Below are 26228 nucleotides of genomic sequence, written 5' to 3'. Positions count from 1 at the left end.
CATCCAGCCTGGGCTGGTGATCTGTTTCACCCTAGATAATATACATGTTTCGATGCTGTTCTCTTGAAACATCCCACCCTCACCTTCTCCCACAGAGTCCAAAAGTCTGTTCTGTATATCTGTGTTTCTTTTTCTGTTTTGAATATAGGGTTATCATTACCATCTTTCTAAATTCCATATATATGTGTTAGTGTACTGTATTGGTCTTTATCTTTCTGGCTTACTTCACTCTGTATGATGGGCTCCAGTTTCATCCATCTCATTAGAACTGATTCAAATGCATTCTTTTTAATGGCTGAGTAATATTCCATGATGTATATGTACCACAGCTTCCTTATCCATTCGTCTGCTGATGGGCATCTAGGTTGCTTCCATGTCTTGGCTATTATAAACAGTGCTGTGATGAACACTGAGGTACATGTGTCTCTTTCAGATCTGGTTTCCTCAGTGTGTCTGCCCAGAAGTGGTATTGCTGGGTCATATGGCAGTTCTATTTCCAGTTTTTTAAGAAATCTCCACACTGTTCTCCATAGCAGCTGTACTAGTTTGCATTCCCACCAACAGTGTAAAAGGGTTCCCCTTTCTTCACACCTCCTCTCCAGCATTTGTTGCTTGTAGACTTTTGGATAGCAGCCATCCTGACTTGCATGTAATGGTACCTTATTGTGGTTTTGATTTGCATTTCTCTGATAATGAGTGATGTTGAGCATCTTTTCATGTGTTTGTTAGCCATCTGTATGTCTTCTTTGGAGAAAGGTCTGTTTAGTTCTTTGGCCCATTTTTTGATTGGGTCATTTATTTTTCTGGAATTGAGCTGCAGGTGTTGCTTGTATATTTTTGAGATTAATCCTTTGTCTGTTGCTTCGTTTGCTATTATTTTCTCCCAATCTGCAGGCTGTCTTTTCACCTTGCTTATAGTTTCCTTTGTGCAAAAGCTTTTAAGTTTAATTAGATCCCATTTGTTTATTTTTGCTGTTATTTCCAATATTCTGGGAGGTGGGTCATAGAGGATCCTGCTGTGATTTATGTCGGAGAGTATTTTGCCTATGATCTCCTCTAGGAGTTTTATAGTCTCTGATCTTACATTTAGATCTTTAATCCATTTTGAGTTCATTTTTGTGTATGGTGTTAGAAAGTGTTCTAGTTTCATTCTTTTACAAGTGGTTGACCAGTTTTCCCAGCACCACTTGTTAAAGAGGTTGTCTTTTTTCCATTGTATATTCTTACCTCTTTTGTCGAAGATAAGGTGTCCATAGGTGTGTGGATTTATCTCTGGGCTTTCTATTCTGTTCCATTGATCTATATTTCTGTCTTTGTGCCAGTACCATACTGTCTTGATGACTGTGACTTTGTAGTAAAGCCTGAAGTCAGGCAGGTTGATTCCTCCAGTTCCATTCTTCTTTCTCAAGATTGCTTTGGCTATTCGAGGTTTTTTGTATTTCCATACAAATTGTGAAATTATTTGTTCTAGATCTGTGAAAAACACCTTTGGTAGCTTGATAGGAATTGCATTGAATCTATAGATTGCTTTGGGTAGTATAGCCATTTTGACAATATTGATTCTTCCAATCCATGAATATGGTATATTTCTCCATCTGTTTGTGTCCCCTTTGATTTCTTTCATCAGTGTTTTATAGTTTTCTGTGTATAGGTCTTTTGTTTCTTTAGGTAGATATATTCCTAAGTATTTTATTCTTTTTGCTGCAATGGTGAATGGTATTGTTTCATTAATTTCTCTTTCTGAATAACAGATTTTTTAAAAGATATAAGGAAAGAGGAATTTGGAGCTGCATTTATGTGGTCTGCAAGAAGAGCTTTTGAGCAGACAGCTATCTCAAGTTGCACACAGACACACGAGATGATGTCTTGGTCTGATTTGCTCTGACGTCTCCGCAGGCAGAACGCCTTCCAAGTCACCGCCGTGGACGGGGTCTGCAGTGGGGTCATTCAGTGCCTCTCCGCGGAGGACTGCGGGGAGTGGCTGCAAGCAATAGCCACCAACATTTCCAGCCTCACAAAGCACAATGTAAGTAGTGGTTCCAGGAATGCTGGGAAAGCTCCCCCGCCTGCCTCAGTGACCCTCTTCAGTACACAAGTTAACTCCATCAGCTGTTTGGTATTCTGCTAGAAATGGACCACTGCACACTCACCATAAGAGCTATTCTTAAAGTGGATTATACTTGCTCAAAGAAAGCCACTCTATCTTGAGTGTTTTAGTCCAGTGTATCAGTACAAGAGTATTTACACCAAAGTTTCCATTCACAAACATTGTAACATCTACATAGTTAAATAACTGAAAATAGATATTTAACATGTAAGCACTAAATATCTATATCTGTATATATGTACAGATATATCATCTACCTATATTTTTATATATGTATATATGCATCTATCTACCTTCATTTCATATCTCTATACAGTCTGTCTATATATATCATCCATCCATCAGTGTCTATAATCCATGTTTATATATGCATTTGTCTACCTATATATCTGTACATCTGTATGTTTACTAGTTTGTCCACTTGCAAAGCAGCCTGCAATATTATTTGAGCCCCTAGATCCTTTAAGAATAACTCACTTGTAATAATATCACAAGAAAAATTGTGCAATAACTGCTGAGGTAAAGCACTTGTACAGAGACTGTCTTCGGGGGCAAGGGAGGGTATGTGCTTCTCACAGCCTCAGTGATATGGCTAGAAGTCTGTGAATATCACATACAGGAGAGGGAGAAGGACAGGATGGATATGAAGGAGGACCCATGGAGGGACCTTGAAAGGACCCATGGAAGTATAACTTCAAACACACTCTCCTGTGATCAGGCAAAGGGGATTCAAGCCGATTGCCTTTGCAGTGATATTTTTGCCAGAGGAGAAGCTGGGCTGCAGTGTCAGGGGACTCAGTGTGGAGCCCAGGTCTCCCTGCACCAGCTCTGAGCTGGACTTCAAGCTCTTCAGCTTAAATTAATGCTGTTAGCCTCAGTCCTGCGAGGGCTAAATGAAGAAGTGCTTCAGCCATTCTGGCCCTGAAATGATGCTGAAACAGTTGCACTTCTCCTTTCTTCAGCAGCACTCTAAATTTCATGATTTAATCCAAAACTGCTGATAAATGGCTGTATAGATTCACTCATTGTGTGTGACGCTGCACATCTCTGTTTTGTCCAGTTGTCATTTGAGATTCTCCATCTTCTGAAGGATGGCCATGTGAATACCAGAATGTGAATCACACAGGACAAGCTGAGCTAAAATAAATGTCTAGTGGTGACTAGACCATTAAGCAGCTCTGATTTCTGGCAACCAAAGACCTACCCCCTCAGTCCCTCATCTTTAAAAGAGACAGAGGGAAGCAAATAAAAGGCAGTTCTCTCTCTCAGTCAGCATTTCATAAATCTCACCTTTCCCATAACTTTTTACTGCTCCAGCACTGAAATAGATTCCAATTGATAAGCAGAGAGAATTTCATGTGACATTTCTACTAAGGTTACCTGTTAACACAAAGGAAACTCTTCTGGCCTAAATTCTTCCACATATGTCCTATGCATGTGTTCCCTTTATCAGAATGGAATGTGGTACTTGAAGTGTATCACTTCTGTGTGTGTGTTTGCATATAGATAAATACAAATATTTATGCAATATGCTTCTTATTCTTAAAGGTTCACTGAAAATCAGTGTTAGTAAATGAGGATGTATGGTTGCACATGTGATATTTTCAAAATACATAATAGTATTTCATTATAAGAAAAGAATAGACTTTCTTCCCCAAATGTTTTTATCAATGAGAATGCTCTCAGTAACAAGTTAGAGAGACCCCAAAGGAGTAAATAGTGGGTTTTTTCCCCAAATGAAGAGAGTCATGGATGGCAGCGTTTCTTGGAAGCTACCATCCACCCAGACCCATCCTCTGTCTACACATATTATTGCTACTATTACCCACTACTCTTAGAGAGTTGGCTTTTATCTTGAGTTTGCTGCCTCATGACCACAGAAGGGTTGCAACAGTTCCAAACATCACTTCAGTGTTCAGAACAGGAAAGTAAGGGAAGAAGGATATGTAGTGCCAGCTACATCTCTCCCCTTTTATCAAGATAAGATAAAATTTTCCAGAAACTCTTTACTAGACTAATAATGCTCACTTCTCCTCCTGACTGAGCCCCATGACAATTCTGGGGATGGGTGGCTAGGCTCTACCTTTTGTACTGTTTATGGTGGGATGACCAAGAAGAAAAGACTGTAAATGGCTTTTGAGTCAGATAATTGACAGTATTTACTACATTGTTTAATACTTAAAACATATTAATCTTAAAAAACTGCATGAATAACCAGCAGCCCTGTGATTTTCGTGGGATGATCACAGTCCTTCAGGATTCACACATATACACATACATACACACACACGTGTGCGTGCACGCGCGCGCACACACACACACACATCTCATCAGTCATTTGAGTTCCTGCAGGCTGCATTTCAACCATCTTCTTATATTTTACCCATTTACCTGCAGGAACCAAAAAAAGAGTCATTTGGGAGTCACGTTTAATCCATAGAGTTCTGCTATTTTAGATGGCAAACACTTGCAAGCTGAAAAGAGAATTTTTTTCCATAAAACTGTTGGTTGTGAAGAACTGAAGGAAAAACTTCTATTGTGTCTGCCGCCTTAGAAAGACTCAACAAAGCTCGTAGGTGAATTGAAAGTCATAACAAAATAAAGCCTAACAGAAAGGAGATTTACCAGAAAGGCCTGAAGCTGTGATCAGAGGTTGCAGAGTGAGATTCTGACAGGCGTGGTGTCATTGAGGGAGACGTTTTCTTCCTTCTGTAGCAGCTGGCATCCCTGAGTCCTTGGATGCACTTTTGTGCAGTGCCTGGTTTTCACCGTTGTTTCTCCTCACACATCAAATACGAACTTCAGTCATGCAGGCATCAACCCGATGTGGGCCATGGTGTGGGATCAGACAGGGCAGGGACAGTAGTCAAGTCAGGATAAAAGCAAGGGGAAGTCTAGCATTACACCATGAGTGCATTTTCTTAATCGTACTGTGCTTTTTACATGATTAGAGTTTATTTTGGCAAGTTGTGTTGGGGGGATTTCAATAAAATAACTAACCTACTTTATCTGGTAGAAAGTTACTCATCAAAAAAAAAGGCTTTTAAACAATTTTTTTTTATTTAAAGATTTTTTTGATGTGAACCATTTGTTAAGTCTTCATTGAATTTGTTAACGATATTGCTTCTGTTTTATGTTCTGTTTTTTTGCCCAAAAGGCATGTGGGATCTTAGCTCCCCCACCAGGGATTGAACCCACACCCCCTGCATTAGAGGGCAAAGTCCCAACCACTGAAACACTAGGGAAGTTCCAACAAATTTTTATATTGGAAAAAAAATTAGCTGGTAATTTCCCTGCACTATCCAGACCCTTTGCTTTGATGTTAACTGACAGTCGCAGTCATAAGCAAATGGTCAGTTTTCCTGGGCAGTTTCCAAGGAGCTGCCCCCTAGCCAGCCGGACTCTGCCTGGCTGGCCTTAGTTCCTCCCCTTTGGGCCTCAGTCTTTCTCCTTTCTTCCAGCCCGAACTCCCCAGTCTCCCATGTTCCAGGGGCCTCGAAGCCTCCAGGGAGTGCCCAGGGCCTTGCCCCGACCCACCCACCCTTCTCCTGCCCTGCTGAGGCTGACCTTCAGAGGCTGACCCTCCTGGGCCCAGAGCTGTTGGAGACCCCACAAGAGTGTGTGGGGGAACACACACTGTCCAGTGCACGTCAAGGGGCAGATGATATCAGCCGGCAGAGAACCTGCTCACTAGATGAACCACTGGACACCCAGTGAGCACATGGGCCCTGAAGGGAAAGTGCATTTCCCTTCATGGGCCCTGGTGAACCATGGACAACGTGTTGCGAGAAGCCTGAGCAGCTCAGACACGTGGACCACTCACCAGCCAATGCTTGTTCCCTGCACCAGGCCCCTCCCTTCACCTGTGACCCTCGCCTCCTGGGGACCGCCTGCTTCCAGAGATTCACTGAGGTCTCTAATCAGTCCTGGGGGGCGGGGGGAGATGCTCCCACTCAGCACCAGGTGTCCTGTGGAAGAGGAGGCACACGGTGAGCTCAGTGCAGACGAAGGTCCAGCAGAAATCATACAGCCATCACTTTCAGTTTGCTATTGTTTGATGAATGTTTCTCAGAAGCCAAGCTTGAGGGAGCAGAGGTGGCTGCAGGCGTCCTGAAGGTCCAGGCTGGGCTCTCACTATAAACACTGTGTGTCCCCTCTGTAGGAAGCCTGACTAAACGACTCCACAATGATAGAACCTGCCCTCTTCACCTGTGACCAACACGGGCCGATCAAACACCCCCACACGCCTGAAACCCAGGGCCCAGTGCCTGTAATCCAGCCCACGGCCAGGACACTGCATGCTTTCATTTACATACATAAAATAAAATGACCATCTTCTTGTGTAGATGGTATTAACCTTTGTTCAGTTAACATATAATCCTGAGCATTTTCCTATGACAGTAATTATATTCTGAAATCACCTACATATAATGGACTAATAGATATTTTGCTATTTGGTTAATGAAAATTAATGAATAGAGTATTATTTAAAATGCACATCATTTAAAATGCATCATTAATGTAATAGTGCCCTATGAATTTCTGGCATATTAGCCAGTGAAAACGTTGCTAATTCACTAATTGTACCTTAATATAGGTGTCTAGGGGGCTCCCTGGTGGCTCAGCAGTGAAAGAATCCACCTGCCAATGCAGGACATGCAGGTTCAATCCTTGGGTCGGGAAGATCCCCTGGAGAAGGAAATGGCAGTCCACTCAGTATTCTTGCTGGAGAATCCCATGGACAGAAGATCCTGGTGGGCTATAGTCCATGGGGTCTCAAGAGTTGGGTATGACTAAGCAACGAAACCACCAAACCACCATAGACGTCTAGGAGAAGAATCTAAGAATATGAACATTCTTTGGTCTTGTAAACTATGATTGATGTCTTAATCCAGCCCAGTGCAGGCTGGGTTGGAGTTTCCATGAGTTTCTCTTTGTTTCTATTCCTTCTGCCCCAAAGATGCACCCCCCACAACCAGGCCTGAGGGCACGTCTATGCAGGGATAATGACTTCTCCCAGCTTCTCCCTCAGCACAAATTTACAAAACCCTTGTCTGTGTTCATGGGTTTTCAGATCCAGACTTCAGCACACATGCTGAGGTAGAGATCTGTGTTGCGTTTGAAGCCCTACCCATCACATGTGCTGCCCAGGTTATAGCAGAAGAAAGCAGAAGCTCTGCTTCTCCCTCGATCCACCTGGTCCCATCTGAGAATCTAGTGGACGCCCCCCTGAGCCCATTAGTGACTGCAGAGGGCCTGCTCCCCCCTCTGGGCCTCTCACATCCGAAATGTCAGTCACACTTGTACAGGGGGCTCTCAGAAGTCTTCACAAAAAGTGCTGCTGCTAGGTTTATCTTTCTACTTCCATTGCTAGCAATAGGAAGGTAGGCGTGCCTCAGGCCACCCCAACTTGCCCTAAATCCAGAGGCTAAATATGGGCTGTTTGGGGAGTTGGCAGATGAGGGATTGTTTTTCAAGTAATTAACCACTTTTTAAAGTGTTGTTCTCTTTTCAGATTTAATACAATCTTTATCGTTAACTCAGTAATATGCATTTTATATTCAGTTTTTAATTTTCTATCAAAATTCGTTGTCACATTTAGTTTTGCAGTGTAAAACCTGTTTCAATGATTGTAACTCTGTGATACATTGAAATAGCTCCTGAAATTAAACACCTCTGGGTGCATTCGACCATTTATTCTCCACAGGCCCTTAAAGGCCTAAAAACAGTCACCCTAGAATAGTACCACAGTATAATATTTTAATTTAGAAGAAATTTGACATTCAGAAATGAATCTGTAGATTTCATATGTGTCATTATTTAGTGGCTCAGTTGTGTCTGACTCTGTGACTCCATGGATTGTAGCCTGCCAGACTCTTCTGTCCTTGGGATTTCCCAGGCAAGAATACTGGAGTGGGCTGCCATTTCCTCCTCCAGGGGATCTTCCTGACCTAGAGAGTAGAACCCCGGTCTCCTGCATTGGCAGGCAGATTCTTCACCACTGAGCCACCAGGGAAGTTCATGATTTCATATTAGGATAGTTATTGTGAATTTTATTTTTTAATGAAATGTATTTTGTTTAAAATGTATTTTGTTTTATTTGTCTAGCTTAAAATTTAGGATGACTACTGATTTATATGCATTTCATATTCAAATACCTTGAAGTTACTAAGTCACTTTTAGAAGGAAAGTGTAAGTACACCTCCTTTAAATAAATCTGGAGGACAAGATTTTAAGTACATTTGATGGCGTAGACTTGATTTTGAAAAACAATATTTGCTGAATGCTGTTTTAAGTAAATACTATGCAAAGAAGTATCATTGATTTAACTTCAGTCATACATTTTATGTCATTCATAGAACTAAAATCATATGTTGGAGGAATTTAAAAATACAATACTATATAGTATGCACTCAGAGAAAACGGTCGACATAAAATGTTAGTAGACGTGTAAAATAGGGAGCTAGTGGGAAGCTACTGTACAGCATAGGGAGCTCAACTCAGGACTCGGTGATGACCTGGTGGGCTGGGACGGGAGCTGGGGCAGGGAGGTCCTATATGAATGCATATGGTGGATTCACAGTGGTGTACAGCAGAAACCAACACATTGTCATGCAATTATCCTCCAATTAAAAAATACATTGGTGGAATTTTCTGAAAACTCTTAAAAACTGGTAACAAGCATTGTTCCACATAGTGTTCAATGTGGGTTTTTGATTGATAAAATGCATTTAGGGATCTGCTCTTTCGTCTCCATCTTCAAACCATCCTGACTTTGGCTGAAAGCATCTTTACTTCTAGAGACTTTCCTTGGTTGACTCCTCATCAGAGCAGAAAATACTTTGAAACAATTAGAGCAATGTGCTTCCCTGGTAGCTCAGCTGGTAGAGAATCCACCGCAATGCAGGAGACCCCAGTTTGATTCCTGGATTGGGAAGATACCCTGGAGAAGGGATAGCTACCCACTCTAGTTTTCTTGGGCTTCCCTGGTGGCTTAGATGGTAAAGAATCGCCCTGCAATGCAAGAGATCTGGATTCAATCACTGGTTTGGGAAGATCCCCTGGAGGAGGACATGGCAACACACTCCAGTATTCTTGCCTGGAGAATCCCGTGGACAGAGGAGCCTGGCAGTCTACAGCCCATGGGGTCGCAAAGAGTCACACACGACTGAGCAGAACAAGAAAGATATGCTTCTTATACATGACCCTGAGGAATCACACAAATATTATCAAATTGTTGGCTTTTTTTTTTTTTTCATATTTTAAATGACATATCTCCACCACTGAGTCTGTTCTCATCCACAGGCCATTTCACTTCTCAGAGTTTGTGCCTCCTTGTATCTCCTCTTAATTCATGTTTATCAGTAAGACAAAGGTAAACTAACACTAAAACAAGTAAAAACAAAGCAATTCAACAGAACATATTCTAAGTGAAAACAGTCTGTGTTTAGTCTGATGTCAGATTATAGCATACAGAGAGCATCATTTAAGTTTCTCTAGAAAACCAGTGAAAAAGAAGGTTTTAATTAGTAGAAGTTCTGTTGAGCAAAGATTTCGTGTATTATAAGGTCATTTGTCTAAATCTGATAATCGTTTTTCATTTGGTCTTTAAAGTTTGTTTACATGACTTGTTACAGAGGAAACTCAGCAGACTTATTTTAAATTTTTATGACATTTCACTCAACAGTGGTGGTGGCGGTGTAGTCACTAAGTCATGTCCGACTCTTGCGACCCCATGGACTGCAGCCCACCCACCAGGCTTCTTTGACCATGGGATTCTCCAGGCAAGAATACTGGAGTGGGCTGCCTTTTCTTCCTCCAATTCACTCAATATATGGTCTTAAATGTTTATTTTATTTAAACTGAACTGACTGAAACTATCTTGATAATATACAGTATCCTTTAATGTCTGAATATTCCACCCCCTCTGTTCTCTTATGTGTTAAAACAAATAAAATATAATATGAAGTGAAAGTGTATAATGAAAGAAGTTACAAAAAGTTATGCTGTACATTCTCGGTAGATTGTGTGGGATCAGAGGCTTTTCATTTCTCATCAAGAGAATATGATTAAGTTGAAATATCTCTGAGATGTTTATATATGAAATATGGGACATTTTTGACTGTCAGAATTTTAAGAAAAGCATTCCTAATTGGTGCTTGATATGCAATGATTTTAGTGTGTCAACAAAATAGTTTACTCTTAGTTTATTCACTAAGAAGAGAGTCCCATAAACCTGGAGTTCTTGTATTACATCGTCTTTGCTGATCTCACTTTTCTTTGTTTATTTTTGCAGATTAAAAAAATCAACAGAAACTTTCCTGTAAACCAGCAGGTAAGATGGAGAAACACTTGCAAAGCCAAATTGTGTATTTCTTTCATTTTCTCTGTTACAAATGATCATTTTGATTGCCTTTAGTTTTATGTGGAAATAATTGGTACCAATTATTAATTAATTAATTAGTAGCATTTACTATTTCAGGAAAATATGAATTTATTAGATTTCTTTCATATTATGTAGTATATCTGTTTTTTCTAATCATATTGAAAACAGCTAAAAGTTTTTTATCTAAGTGAATTAAGTCAAAACTATCTTAACAAAATATATTTTTTTGAATGCAATGTTGAAGAACTTGGACAGCTGTTTACATGTAGTTGTAATGAGAGACCTATGTAGAATTAATCTAAAAGTTAAAGGAAATTTCAAAATTGGCTGACAGTACTGAAAATGAGTCTAAATTAATGCATGGAATGAGACTAATGTCTGAATAATCAAGCTAAGAATTTAGTTGACTTATTAGAGTAATAATTGAAGATAGGATAAAATTATTGGTCATAAGAATAACTGACTCCCCTTATAATTTTATTGCACTAAACTTAACTTCTATTGCTTTCACAACCATAATATAAACATTAGCTATTAATAGAATAAGGAAAGGAAGTGAAGGCTCAACGCCTGGACTCACTGAGCTGCCTCTTCCAGTGTGTGGACAGGGGCGGGGCTCGGTGGCAGGACGCAGACCCTGACTCCCCACGGCAACCCCAGCCCACAGCCACTGACCACAGTCTAAACATCAACGATATCGATTCCTAAATGGCATACCCACCACTAATTAGCTTCCATGGTAAATTTTTAAAATAACCTTCAGTTTGTTAAAACCAAGTTCCTTTTCATCTAAGCCTGTGGTCCCACATCAGTAGCATCTGCATAAGGGCAGCCATCTCGTGTGTGTTTATAAAGTTAAACGAGAACAAAGGTAGTCTACGGCCATACCACCCTGAACGCGCCCGATCTCGTCTGATCTCGGAAGCTAAGCAGGGTCGGGCCTGGTTAGTACTTGGATGGGAGAACAAAGGTAAATTTCTCAATATATGCCGTTGTTTGCATCAGTGTATCAGATGTGTGTGTTCCCTGCAACAGAGAACTTAACGTTCTGGGGTAGGTTGTAGTATTGTTGTAGTGTTCAGGGTGCCCCTTGTCCGGGTTGCCCACAGAGCCCATGTGGCTGAATGAGGTGGTAGGCAGCTTTGCAGAGCCTGCTGTGGCTACAGCCTTGACCTGTCTTGCTTTGGTTGAGGCTGGGGGAACCAGTTCCCCTTCCTCGGGCCCCCTGCCTCTGAGCCATGAGACACTCTTGGCAGGTACAGGGTTGGAGGGGTGTCTGTGCCTCCCACAACCACAGCGAGTAGGGGCACATGGGGCTTGTTCACGGGCAGAGACCAGGCTCAAACCAGAGCATCTGGCTCACTTGCTCTGGGGTGATGCCTGGGACACTGGGGCATCACTCCATCCCCTGCAGGTGATTCCGAGGCTGGAATGCACAGGTCACATCTGGGAAAACAGTTTACAGCTTCACAGGGCTGAACAGGAGGGAAAAGCCAGTCATTTAAGGATAAATCATTCAACTGGAAGCCTCAGCTATAAGGGAAGTTTGCAATGCCCAGGAAGAGATGGGGTTGTTTTATAGTCAGAAGTGTAAAAATGTAGACCTGCTCTTTTGGGGAATTCTTGCCAAAAATACAAATGAAGAGTGTTTCTTTAAAAGTGACTCTAATATTTACGTTATCACCTCTTTTGCCCCTTCAACCCTCAGTAGGTGAAGTATCAATGATTAGTCTAATTTCATCACTAGGAATGTTTCCTAACCCTGAATAGCCCACAGCTATGCTTTATTTACCATGATGACAACCATGTGAGACACTCCCTTATACATTCCCTTCAGGGACCTGTCTCGTTCCTCACCACCTCTGCTTTTATCTAGGTTTTGAATAATGCTGAGCAAAGTCAGTAAAAATCTGGAAAACCTTGAATATAGAAGAAATCAAAAACTTTAATATTCTAACTCACATATAATAAATACAGATAATCCTTAGCATTCATGGTTGTTTATCTGCTAACCTTTCAATATTATGATTATAATGAAATCTCTTATTTGAAATCTCTTATTTTGAAATCTCTTTCAAATATCTTAGCATCTCACAATTTGAAATCACAATGAATTCTAGACACTTTAACAACTAAAAACTAATAGATTTTTCCCTCACTACTTCCCACCTTGTAAATGAAGTCTTTTGGGATATAGGATTACTTTATAGTTCAACCTTCATATATATACGTAATAGGAAGAACTCACCCACGTGTAGTGTAATAGCAGTGCATTAGGAGATCAGGGTACATCTTCTGCCTAAAATCTGAGCCACTTCAAGGAACAAAAATTGAAAATTATATGTAATCTCATTTCTCATCAAGATTTAGCACTCAAACTCTTACCTTGGACTAGTTGCTTTCATCTCAAATTTCTTCAAACTTAATTTTCAGGTAGCATTCTCTGACGCTCAGATTCGATTTAAGTATATATGTTTATATATATATATATATATATATATATATATATATATATATATATGCTTTTTATTAAGTAACTCAGACATAATGTTACAGTATTCAAGTCCCCTCATAGCCATGATACTCTGGGTCTTAAACAAAACCAAAAATACCTCAGCTGGAATACATTAGAACAGAAGTCCTCTGCCTCCTGTGGGGTTTAGTTTTGACTTTGTGCAGCCACTGTGGTACTGGTACCCCAACCAGAGAAAGTAAAAACAAAATGCAAAGGGGTTGGAACTGGAGAAAGTCACTGCATCCAGCAGAGGCCAGTGCTGTGGACTGAGTCTCCAGAGACACCCCCATGCTCCAGAACACAGCGGAATCTCAATAAGATCATCTCAGAGAAGAATATTTGTATCAGAAATATAAGCCATTTGAGCAAATAAACCATCATAAGGAAAAACACACTGTGAAGATTAAGGAACAATCCATGACTATTTTAAATTATCTATTTTTTTAAAAATAAGGTGGTACAAAATGTAAGACAAGAACAGGAAGTGGTATCAAAAATTGTGGATTTGCAAAACAACTTGACAGAAGTTCAAAAATGAATAAAGCATGAATATGTTTAAGTGTATAATCAACTAGCCAACTGAATAATAGAACAGATAAAAATAATGATAAAACATGTAACTGGAAGTAGTATATCTGAGAGTACCATCAGAATGCAGCCTATACAGAAAGGGCTGAAAATATGAAAATTGATGTAAGAGTTGAAGTTTAGAATGAGAGGTTCCAAAAAGAAAAATTCTGCAGAAAGACTGGAGACGACGAACTTGTGAAGAGATTTGATGGCTACGAGTTTCTATAAGACTTGAGATTAGAGAATCACGCTATCCCTGGATCATGATGAAGAAGACCAGATCCAGAATTTGAACGTCCCACCAGTGGGGTGAGCTGGCTCTCCTGGTGCTAGTCTGGAAGATTCTCCAAGAAAGCATATGAGGTACCAGTGGGGAGTAAAAAAGAGGGACTATGTAAACCTCTACTTTTAATAAAGGGTGTAATAAAGGATGAAACTGACATATGTTATATACAAGAAGATGCCTGAGAATCTGGTTGAGTGCCTACATCTGGGAGCAAGAGTAACAGCCCAGCCTCCTTCCCACGGGGAGGGTTTCCTCCCCATCCTCCTGCATAAGCTCCTGACTTCCCCGACCCCAGCCTGGAGTCCTTCCCCTGTGACCTCTCTCACTTTCTTCCCCTCTTCAGTTCCTGCACCAGGACATTCCATTTCTGTTTTGAAGACAGATGTGTATTAGGTCTGTCCTTGTTCTTCCTACATTCTATTTTGCATTTTGTGGACTGGAATCATCTCTGTCCACTTAGATACCTGGAGAAATGTGTGTGCTCGCCATTTTCAGGATGCATTTCTCGTATTATGCATGAGGTTGAGCAACTTGAAATGACACTGGTATATCCTTTCGCTCGCCTTTCTCTACCCTTTTGAACATGTTCCTATTTTCTTCTTATTGTTTTCTTATTTATTTGTAAGCACTGTGTACTCAATAGATGAAGGGAATTTAACCATTGTATTTTATGTCGCCAAAATCAGCAAGCTTTGTTAGTGGCTTATAGGATTTGTGTTGTACTTAGAGTTTATCCATTCAAGATTAATAAAAGGAGAAAAGCAATCCATTGCTGATTTCTAATAACTTTATGTTATTATTTTTACATTTGAGCAATTGACTTCTTTCATTGTGTTTTCACACTGTTATTACTCTCCTCTAGCCCCTCCCAGGCCAGTTCAGTTCAGTTCAGTCACTCAGTCATGTCTGACTCTTTGGGACCCCATGAACTGCAGCACGCCAGGCCTCCCTGTCCATCACCAACTCCTGGAGTTTACTCAAACTCTTGTCCATTGAGTCGGTGATGCCATCCAACCATCTCATCCTCTGTCATCCCCTTCTCCTCTGCCCTCAATCTTTGCCAGCTTCAGGGTCTTTTCCAATGAGTCAGTTTTTTGCATCAGGTGGCCAAAGTATTGGAGTTTCAGCTTCAGCATCAGTTCTTCCAATGAATGTTCAGGACTGATTTCCTTTAGGATGGACTGGTCTCCCAGGTCGGGGGGGGGGGGGGGGGCGGTTATAAAGGAACAGGAAGGGGCTTTGGGAGGTGATAAGTTCATTATGTTGACTGTAGTAATGGTTTTGTGGATTCACAAGTATGTCAAAACTTATCAAATTTTACCCTTTAAATATGTGTACTTTCTTCATGTCATTATACCTCAATAAAGCTAAAGCCATTTTTATTATTAAAATGTCTGGGAGCCAGATAAGTTAGAAATAATATTATACCAAGGCCATTGGGGTTTGACTTCATCTTAATTATTGTCTAGACTTGAAATTACAGTAAAGTCAGTACAGTCTCTCCCAGTTCACTTTTGTTCAGAACAACTTTCTCATTTCCTCTTTGTGTCTGAAGCATAGCCATTAGTACAATTCAGATCAGGTTCATTTGTGAAGTGGAGAGTGAGATTCAGCTGTAAATGATAAGTTTTCCTGAAAAGCATGTGATTATGGGGGTCCTGCTGCCAGATTACACAGAGATACACAGTGCATGAGATAATGGTGATAACAGTGGTAATGGGGGTCCTGCTGCTAGACTACACAGGGGTACACAGTGCATATGATAATGGTGATAACAGTGATAATGGGGGTCCTGCTGATAGATTACACTGGGATATTCAGTTGGGTATGAAACTGTGTTATGCTGGTTCACTCAGTTACAGGTCATGTAGACAATCAGACCTACATGCAGCGCTTTGTGCACATAACCCTCTGAGTCATGACTTGTTGCATTTCTAATGTTTAATCTTTATTAACCAAAACTCCTCCATCCTGAAATACATCACATTACTCCCATAAAATGGCACTTTGCAATTAATATTTTCTATAATTTCTAAGAAGAAGGGTTATTGAGAATTAATTCATCATGAAAATATTAATACTGAACTACCTTTACATCAGGCACTGTGCAAAATAGAGTTATTAAATCATAATAGTCTGAATACATAAAAATTATACTCCCCAGGTGGTAATAATGGTAAAGAACCCACCTGCCAATGCAGGAGAGGTAAGATACACAGGTTCGATCCCTGGGTTGGAAAGATCCCCTGAAAGATGGCATGGCAACCCACTCCAGTATTCTTGCCTGGAGAATCCCATGGACAGAGGAGCCTGGCGGGCTACAATTCATAGGGTCTTAAAGAATGAGTCACGACTAAAGCAACTTAGCACAACTTGCAAACAGCACATACTCATTTACAATAAATTATTACCTCAATAAGTTTATCTTAGAACTGTTATTCATTTTTGACTAGCTATAAAACTTTGGAAACATTATTTTAGACGAATACATAGAATTCTGGAAACAACAGAGGGAAAAGTGGCTTGTAGTCTCTAGTTGTGTTGAGAGTGCTGAGAAACTAAAAGACACATTAAAAATTGAGTTTTGAAGTGACATTAGGGAAGAGAGAGGAGTTAGGGCCTCCAAACACTTATTTCTCCATAAAAGTAACAAAGAACTGGCAAAATGGTCTGAATCAAATTGTTCAGAGCTATGGAAATTCACCAAGCATATGCTGAACCCAGTGAGCATTTATTCAAGAAAAACAGAATCTTGGTAGGAATAGTGATCGTTGTGGTATTTGAACTGATCCAGCCCCAACCCCTGCTTCCTAGCAATCGGGCAGCCTCAAATTAAGGCCTTACATTCCCTCGCCATCTGCTCCAATCTCTTGGTTGTCTAGTCTTGGTTCCATCACTTAAAACCACCTAGCTCAAAATTTGTAATCTAATAAGATGATGCATATTTGTTTCATTCATTTGTATCTGCTGTATCGAAGATGTTTGCATATGTGTCTGCGTCCTTTTTAAACAAAATATTCTATTAATGGGACTGACAATTGGTCTTTGTTTTATGTTGGATTTCAAAGCCGAGGGCTTTTTCAAGGCAAATTTCTTTTCATTCTTTATATATTCTTCATGTACTCAATCTTTATAAATATTGATGGCGAATCATAGAGTCACATGATCTGGTGATAATGAATGTTGTTGTTTAGTTCATTTTATAATATTTGGCAATAAAATATGCTGGAATTTAAGACTTTGTAAAAAGTAATATTCCCATATAAACTAACTCTTGTAAGAGCTATTAGCTTATAAATCATTGTGAAAAGATAGTGGCAGAGGTTTCATAAGTAAACCTTCTGGCTCTGAAATTCAGAGTCACTCGTTGTTAATTTGATGTTGTTGTTGCTGTTCAGTCTCTTAAGTGGTGTCCAACTCTTTATGACCCCATGGGTTGTAGCATGCCAGGCCTCCCTATCCCTCACTACTCAAGGGGAGCATTACACGTTAAATGGGCAGATTAGCAAAAGGTAAGTAAAGGCAAGTCCTATTGGTGAAAAAGTTTATGCTTTTAAACACATGTGGATGGGACAGTGGCTATATTTCGCTTCCTTTATCATTTCTTTAAGTGTGATTTAATTGACCAAACTGTATATTTCTTTTCCTCTGATATGTGAGAGAAGATATAAGTGATTAAGCACTACAGAAGAGCACAGCAAGAATGTTCACGTAAGAGAACCGTTCATCCCATTTGGGGTTTAATGGATTGCCTCTAAACTCCACGGTGCGTGCACCGCAGAACCTGCCCCAAGTCCCTTACCGCAGTCTTGATGATGTCGGCATTGAGCCAGCTCTCCTGTCTGCTATTCAAAGCCTTAAAATATAACCCAGATGATATGGTTGATCTGTCAAATGATCTGTCATTAAGAAATACTTTAAAGGACTTCCTTGGCGGCACAGTGGATAACAATCTGCCTGCCAGTGCAGAAGACACGGATTTCATCCCTGGTTTGGGAAGGTTCCACATGCTGTGGAGCAAATAAGCCCATGCACCACAGCTACTGCACCCGCACTCTACAGCCCAAGCTCCTCAAGAAGAGAAGCCCTTGCAATGAGAAGCCCGCGTACCACAACTAGAGAGTAGCCCTTGTTCGCCACAACTAGAGAAACGCCCACATAGAGACAAAGATCTAGCACAACCAAATAAATAAATACATTTTTAAAAAATACTTTAAAAACAAATTCACTTCAAAAAGAAATACTGCACTATTTAGGAAGACTGCAGTTTTCTTCACCAGTCATTAATTTTCACAGGATAGGCTATGCCCTTAAATGAATAACAAAACAGCTTAAAACACAAAACTGTCCTTTAAATTATGTTTATATGTATAGTTACATGCTAGCTGCAAAAGATAGGTGTAGGCTTGGGAAATGGAGGACTATGTTATAAAATGATAAATATCACGTCCTATGTTTTATTAGCTTTTATTAGCTTAAGAAAAAATGTATTTGGTGTGCTCTATCTATCATGAAATAATAAGTAAAAGAGCAAAATATAAATAACTCACGGCCTAATATTATAAAAACAGTAAACTATATACAAACCCAAAGCTAAAAATATGAAGACGGCTGTCATATTCAAGAAGTCATGGTTTTATGGCAAACAGAGGTGATGCTGCATGTTCACTCGCAAGCCCCCAAGGAGGTGGGTGGCAGCTCCCTGCTGAGCCGAGGCCCCAGGTGGGAGGAGCCCGAGCCCCCCTGAGTCACAGAGGCCTGCAGGACTGAGAGCCCAGAGCTGGGAGGGAAGAGTCGTCGGTGAGAAAGGGGATAAAACATAAACACAAAGCATGAGGTCAGGTTTGAACAATCAAGTATGAGAAACAAGGTCCTGATGTGAGTGAGTCAGGTAGGCGGTCGTCTGAGAGGAGAGGAGAAAATCAGGCAGCCTGTGGCACGTGTGCTGGACTTTGCACCTATAGGGATCAAAGTAGGATGATTTCCAGGATAATAGGAACCGTGTGTGGCTGGACAAGTAGCAGGGAAGGCATCGTTTCATACTAATGAAGGTGAGGAAGATGTGACCTTCAAATGACAAGTAACCATTGTGTCAGGCATCAGTGGGACCCAGTGACACCAGGAGGAGACACAGCTTCAACAGAAGGGCTGCAGCCCATGTCATGTTTCCTCTGAAGAGTCTCAGAAATGGACCCTCCATTTCCAGGGAAAGAGGGCAGGAGCTGTATAATGGGAGGTGTTTCTCTTTGGACCTGTTGCATCTCTGCACGTTGTCTTGTGAGCACGCATTTTGTTTCAGACTGTTTTTTCAAGGGTGTTTACATAGAAAGCAGACTTAGCAAATTGGGACAGTGTTTCTCTTCAGAACCAAGGGGAGAATTTCTTACTCTCCCTTTGGAAGTCTTGGAAGGTAGAGACAATATCTCCAGGCAGAGCCCAGGGGAGGCATGCCTTTGTTCATTCTCTAAGTTGTGTCTGACTCTTTGTGACCCCATGAACTGCAGCGTGCCAGTTCCCTATCCTTCACTATCTCCTGGAGGTTGCTCAAACTCATCCTCCCCCTGCCTTCTATCTTTCCCAGCAACAGAGTCTTTTCCAGTGAATCAGCTCTTCACACCAGGTGGCCAAATGTTTGGAGCTTCAGCGTCAATCCTTCCAATGAATATTCAGGGTTGATTTCATTTAGGATTGATTGCTTTGCTCTCCTTGAAGTCCAGTTCAGTTCAGTTCAATTCAGTCACTCAGTCGTGTCCAACTCTTTGCGACCCCATGGACTACAGCACGCCAGACTTCCCTGTCCATTACCAACTCCCGGAACTTGCTGAAACTCATGTCCATAGAGTTGGTGATGCCATCCGACCATCTCATCCTCTGTCATCCCCTTCTCCTCCTGCCTTCAATCTTTCCCAGCATCAGGGTCTTTTCCAATGGGTCACTTTTTTGCATCAGGTGGCCAAAGTATTGGAGTTTCAGCTTCAGCATCAGTCCTTCCAATGAGGATTCAGGACTGATTTCCTTTAGGATTGACTGGTTTGATCTCCTTGCAGTCCAAGGGACTCTCAAAAGTCTTCTCTAGCATCACAGTTCAAAAGCATCATTCTTCAACTCTAGGCCTTTTTTATCGTCCAGCTCTCACATCCATACATGACTACTGGAAAAACCATGACCTTGGCTGTACAGATTTTTGTTGGCAAAGTAATGTCTCTGCTTTGTAATAAGCTGTGTAGGTTTGTCAGTAAAAGTACCTATTGCCTTTTATAAAAGATCTGGGTTCCCTAAACTCAGGGACCCTTTGCAGACACAGCCTGCTGTCTGCAAATACCTCAGTCACAAAATGCTGATACTCATGGTGTTGGCTGTGCTGTGAATATGAAGTCCTCTGTCTCTGACCCAAGAATACAACGTCTTCCACTGGCATCCGTAAACCTGTGAGACGGTAACTCAGTTCAGTTCAGTTGCTCAGTCGTGTCTGACTCTTTGTGACCCCATCAACTGTAGCACACCAGGGTTCCCTGTCCATCACCAACTCCTGAAGCTTGCTCAAACTCATGTCCATTGAATCAGTGATGCCATCAAAAGGTCTGCAAAATCTTAGACCTTTCGTGGTTCATCACATTTTGTAGCAAGGATGAGCTGCTGATAGAAATGTTGTTTTTTGGTAGTAGTGAAAGTGAAAGTAAAGTTGCTCAGTCATGTCTGACTCTTTGTGACCCCATGGACTATAGCCCACCAGGCTCCTCAGTCCATGGAATTTTCCAGGCAGAAGTACTGGAGTGGGTTGCCATTTCCTTCTCCATTTTGGTAGTAGAAAGATGGTTAATTAGATTCGAGAGAAGTCCATGCACAGCTGCAGTGAACATGTTAATTGCTTGTTAATAAGGAGTGATTTGAGGGGTGTTGCTAAGCAGGGGATGGGAGGTAGATTAAATAACAGCCTTGTGAACTGAGCATCTTCATGTGTTTTCAGCTTACCTTCAAGTGGGGAGCCTTGCTCAGCTCCCTGGCTGTGTCCCCCTGTAATGTTTGTCCTGGGACAGCAGAGAGCTCTGATCTTTCTCAGACAATAGTTACAGGAATGCTCCTGCACTGAGCATTACAGAGGGGAGAATTATAGTCACTAGAGGGAGAAAACTTCCCAGGTGACTCAGTGGTAAAGATCCTGCCTGCCAATGCAGGAGACGTGGGTTTCATCCCTGGGTTGGAAAGATCCCCTGAAAGATGGCATGGCAACCCACTCTAGTATTCTTGCCTGGAGAATCCCGTGGACAGAGGAGCCTGGTGGGCTACAGTCCATGGAGTTGCGAAAGAGTCGGGCATGACTTAGCAACTAAACAACAGTTGAGAGAAACCAGATCAATAGTTAAAACTGTATGTGGCTCACTTGAGGTTCTCTTGAGAGATGAGAGAGTGGAGTATACAATGTTTCATAAGGAAGAATGACACAAAGGAAAGCCACTGTACCTTGCTTCCTAGCATGGAGTGCATGGCCAGGCTCCCTAGCTCTCCACTACAGCCCTGGGCTCCTGACCTCTGAACAAAGGTCGGTCTCTCCTTCATCATGAAAGGTAGTAGTGTCTGTCCCTGAGCAGTTTCATGGACTTTCCCTGCCAGTAGCATTTAGGGATTCTCAAAGCCTCCTTTGATTCTGTATTCGCTCTGTCCCAGTTGCTGCTCAAACATTTTTCTTACCAGTTTCTAGGACTCTCATAGATTTCAAATGCATTCCTTCACTCTGTGGGACAAAAGCTAAGTTCACAGATCTTTCTGAGCTGGTCTCTCTCTCTCAGCCTCCTGCTGAGAGGCCTGGGGAAAACAAACACCTTCAGATATCTAGAGACCCTCCAGTTTAGCTGAGGCAATCTCTGAGTCAAGTTCTTAATCCCTTCAGAAGACCCTCTGTGAGAAGTTTTGATCCTTCTAAGATTTGGGGAAAAGCTTTTATAATCACACACCTAGGATTGCCTCTATGCTAGGATTTCAAGAGCCACCCAACTTTCAGCATATTTTGGCATCTGGAGAAGCTGCAAATATTCAGAGTCATCAAGCCCAACACAAGTTTATAAAGCAATTCACCTCCAATTAAAAAAAAAAAAAGAAAACTTATGGACACATACACAAAAGAATCACCAAACCCTGTTTGTTTGAATCTAATAGTTTGTCACCAAGTTCCTCCCTTCCTCCCTTCCTCTCACATTTTATGATCCAATAAAGAAGAAACCAGGCAGCACCTTCAGCATAGAGTTGTAACCAGGTAGACACGATTACTGACCATTTCTGCTTTCCACAGTCCTGCAGGAAACAGTGACGTCAAGCTTCCTGCCATGACCAGCAAGGGTCCCTGTCTTCTAGTTTCCAATAACATGCTCCTGACTTGTTTGATCTCTCCCTGGCAGGCAACTGCCCCCTGTTCAGGTTTCTGCCAATGGTGAGATTAAGTCTTCTGTGATCTAGACTCACTTTCCTCCCCACTGCCCCATACTCTTCCAGTCTCCTCCAACTGCATCTCAAATCCAAGCTGCTCCCACCCCTTGGCTGTTTATTAAAGCAGAACTCTATTCCAGTAAAAAATCCTGTTCATTTTCCACTGTACAACATGTGACTGTGCATGCAGCCGCATCACACAGCACACACTTATTATCTCCCAGTTTGTGCTGGTCAAGAGTCCAAGCTCGGATCCTCCTCCCAGGGTCTCACAAGACTGCAATCATGGTTCTGACCTTTGTTATCATCTCACAGGAGGCTTGGAGTTCTCTTCAAGGGTCCCGTTCAGACTGTGGGGCTGAGATCCTTGGCTTCTAGGAGCTGTCCGTCATTCCTCTCATCCAGAGGGTGAGATGGTTGGATGATATCACCAACTCAGTGGACATGAATTTGAGAACAGGGTTCTCTCCTGCACATTGGTGTCTTCAAGGCCAAGGGCATCATCCTGCTCTTTCCAGGGCTCCTTAATGGCTTACCTGATTCAGCTCTGATTAGAGGCTTTAGTTACATATGCAGTAACTCTTTTCCACCACCGTATAACCTTTTATAATTAAGGGGGTGGCATCTACATTATTCTTAGGTTCCCTCACATCCATAGGAGAAGGGAATGATGCAGAACTGTGGGCCATCAGTTATCATGGTAACGTTAGCTTTTTTAAAACTTTCCATTTTCTTTAGTTCTTCAGAAATTTTAAATGATTCTAAGGAATTCTCTTAAGACTTGTGCTTGATAACATAGCTCAGGACCCACTGGTAATCTGGAGGCTGTTAGTATGAGCTGCAGGAAGTGACCTCATTTCCCACATCCTGCAAAGTATCTGGCAGGATTAGGCCGCCGACAAGGATTTATAATAACTTAGAAAGGAAGGACTAGTGTAAACTCATCATCTGTTTATATAAGTAAGACAGTGAGTTTTGACGAGAGAACTATTCATGGTTCCTAAGATGGTTGTTTTTGTTCAATTGCTGTCATGTCCTACTCTTTGCAACCCCATGGATTGCAGCACGCCAGGTTTCCTTGTTCTTTACTATCTCCCAGAGTTTGCTCAAATTTATGTCCATTGAGTAGGTGATGCCTACTGACCATCTCATCCTCTGTCTCCTGCTTCTCCTCCTGCCTGCAATCTTTCCCAGCATCAGAGTCTATTCCAATGAATTGGTTCTTTGCATCAGGTGGCCAGAGGATTGGAGCTTCACCTTCAACATCAGTCCTTCCAATGAATTTTCAGGGCTGATTTCTGCTAGGACTGACTGGTTTGATCTCCTTGCAGTCCAAGGGACTCTCAAGAGTCTTCTCCAACAGCACAGTTAGAAAGCATCCATTCTTCAGCACTCAGCATTATTTATGGTCCAACTCTTACATCCATACATGACTACTGGAAAAACCATAGTCCTGAGATAGACCATCATATAATTAGATCATATTTAAAAGCAGCTTTAAAGAATGATAATAATGCTTATACCAATGCTTAAAACAATTAATTATTACAATATTCATTTCTCTAATCATTATATCAGGCTAAGCTGCCATAACAGAGAATACCAACAGTGTAATGTCTTAAACATGATATAAGATTAACTTCTCACTAACAGTCCAGGATAGGCATTCCGAACAGGCAGGCAAACCCTTTCCTCATGGTCATCCAGGGCCAAGTCCTGCAGCTCCACCACCTGCCAGGGTCAGGGTATCAAAATGCATCCAGCAGGTAGAATAGGAGCCTAGCCTCCGAGTGGCCCCATTGCCCCTGCTCCCAGCACACTGGTGGTTGCTGGGAGTACATGGTTGCTCTTACCTGATAAGAAACATTCTGATACCTCACTGTACTTCAAGATCATAACTAAAATTACCTCTAAATCTTAGCATTTTATATTTACTTGTTTTGGACTCAGATGTTACGTGATGAATAAGTTATGATACAATCAGGGCTTCCCAGGTGATGCTAGTGGTAAAGAACACACCTGCCGAAGACACAGGAGACTTGAGACTTGGGTTCAGCTCCTGGGTTGGAAAGATCCGCTGGAGGAGAGCATGGCAAACCCACTTTATTGTTTTTGCCTGGAGAATCCCATGGACAGAGGAGCCTGGCAGGCTACAGTCCATGGGGTCCCAAAGAATCGGACACGATTTAGGAGACTTAGCATGCATGCACACATGATACTGTCATATTCGTTACAGTTACAAAGCCTTTAACTTAGAGTTAGTTTATAGATTATTGCGTTTAGTTTTCTCATTTTACACAGAGAGAAACCTCAAAAGGTTAATTCTGTTCAGTGCATTCTCTTTATGTTTATCTCTAGAAGCTAAACCTTTTTAGGCTTTGATGACCCGGCATAAATAATCCATCTTTCCTTTTTAGGAGTTTAACATGCAGTATTGGTTAAATGACTTTCCCAAGGTTAGGAAGTAGCTGAATTGTGAGAGCAGACTTACGATACAGATTGCATAAATCTTTTCTCACAGCAACATTTAGTTCAGTCTTTAGTCAATGACAGGCTTCTATTTTATCTTTGCTCCAAACAAGACCCCAAATTGGATGCCTTACCTTTTTGACAAAGGGAATACTGATCACAAACATCTCAGGATTGATTTGGATTATTTTCTAATGTATTTAAATAAGTCATAATAACAGATGTATTTAGTTTTTCAAAGAATTTATTCAAATTAGCTATCTAGATATTAACTTATTGTCTAGCTTCTGTATTTTAAGATGCAGGAATAAATTTAAAATATCATACTGTAATTCTCTTTGAAATATTTCCTTTAGCCCACACTATTGTATCAAGGGGACTGCCCTAGCAGTCCAGTGGTTAAGACTCCACACTTCTGATGCAGGGGGAATGGATTCAAGCCTGGCTGGGGAATTAAGATCCCACATGCTGCGCAGCACAGGGTTTCCAGCTGAGCTCTTTCAAATCCTAAAAGATGGTGCTGTGAAAGTACTGCACTCAATATGCCAGCAAAGTTGGAAAACTCAGCAGTGGTCACAGGACTGGAAAAGGTCAGTTTTCATTTCAATCCCAAAGAAAGGCAATGCCAAAGAATCTTCAAACCACTACACAATTGCACTCATCTCACACGCTAGCAAAGTAATGCTCAAGATTCTCCAAGTCAGGCTTCAGTAGTACATGAACCAAGAACCTCCAGATATTCAAGCTGGATTTAGAAAACGCAGAGGAACCAGAGATCAAATTGGCAACATCTGTTAGATCATCACAAAAGCAATAGAGTTCCAAAAAAAAATCTACTTCTGCTTTATTGACTACGCTAAACCTCTTGACTGTGTGGATCACAGCAAACTGTGGAAAATTCTTAGAGATGGAAATAACCAGAACGCCTTACTGCCTCCTGAGAAATCTGTATGCAGGTCAAGAAACAACAGTTAGAACCAGACGTGGAACAATGGACTGGTTCAAAATTGGGAAAGGAGAAGGTCAAGGCTGTATATTGTCACCCTGCTTATATAACTTATCTGCAGAGTACATCATGCAAAATGCCAGGCTGGATAAAGCACAAGCTGGAATCAAAATTTGGAAGAAATATCAATAACCTCAGATATGCAGATGATACCACACTTATGGCAGAAATCAAAGACAAACTCTAGAGCCTCTTGATGAAAGTGAAAGAGAAAAGTGAATATGCTGGTTTAAAACTCAACATTCAAAAAACGAAGATCATGGCATCAGGTCCCATGACTTCATGGCAATTAGATGGGGAGACAATGGAAACAGTGAGAGACTTTATTTTCTTGGGCTCCAAAATCACTGCAGATGGTGACTTCCACCATGAAATTAAAAGATGCTTGCTTCTTGAAAGAAAAACTATGACAAACTTAAGACAGCATATTAAAAAGAAGAGACTTTACTTTGCCAACAGAGGTCCATG

At 41.3% G+C, this 26228-nt stretch overlaps 1 protein-coding gene across 2 annotated transcripts in view; it reads left to right on the top strand.

Moving 5' to 3' along the window:
• The window catches only part of SNTG1 (syntrophin gamma 1), a 135566-nt gene that overhangs the window by 64453 nt on the left and 44885 nt on the right, over positions 1 to 26228 (top strand). For both annotated transcript variants that reach the window (XM_065903334.1, XM_065903333.1), the window contains exons 10-11: positions 1897 to 2026; positions 10404 to 10442. In XM_065903334.1, the coding sequence (XP_065759406.1) occupies positions 1897 to 2026; positions 10404 to 10442 (169 nt within the window). The remainder of the gene's footprint in view (positions 1 to 1896; positions 2027 to 10403; positions 10443 to 26228) is intronic.

Source organism: Muntiacus reevesi, chromosome 12 (genome assembly GCF_963930625.1).
Source record: "Muntiacus reevesi chromosome 12, mMunRee1.1, whole genome shotgun sequence".
Taxonomy (NCBI): Eukaryota; Metazoa; Chordata; class Mammalia; order Artiodactyla; family Cervidae; genus Muntiacus; species Muntiacus reevesi.
The sequence above is the reverse complement of the archived record's forward strand: the minus strand, read 5'-3'. Positions and strand labels throughout refer to the sequence as shown.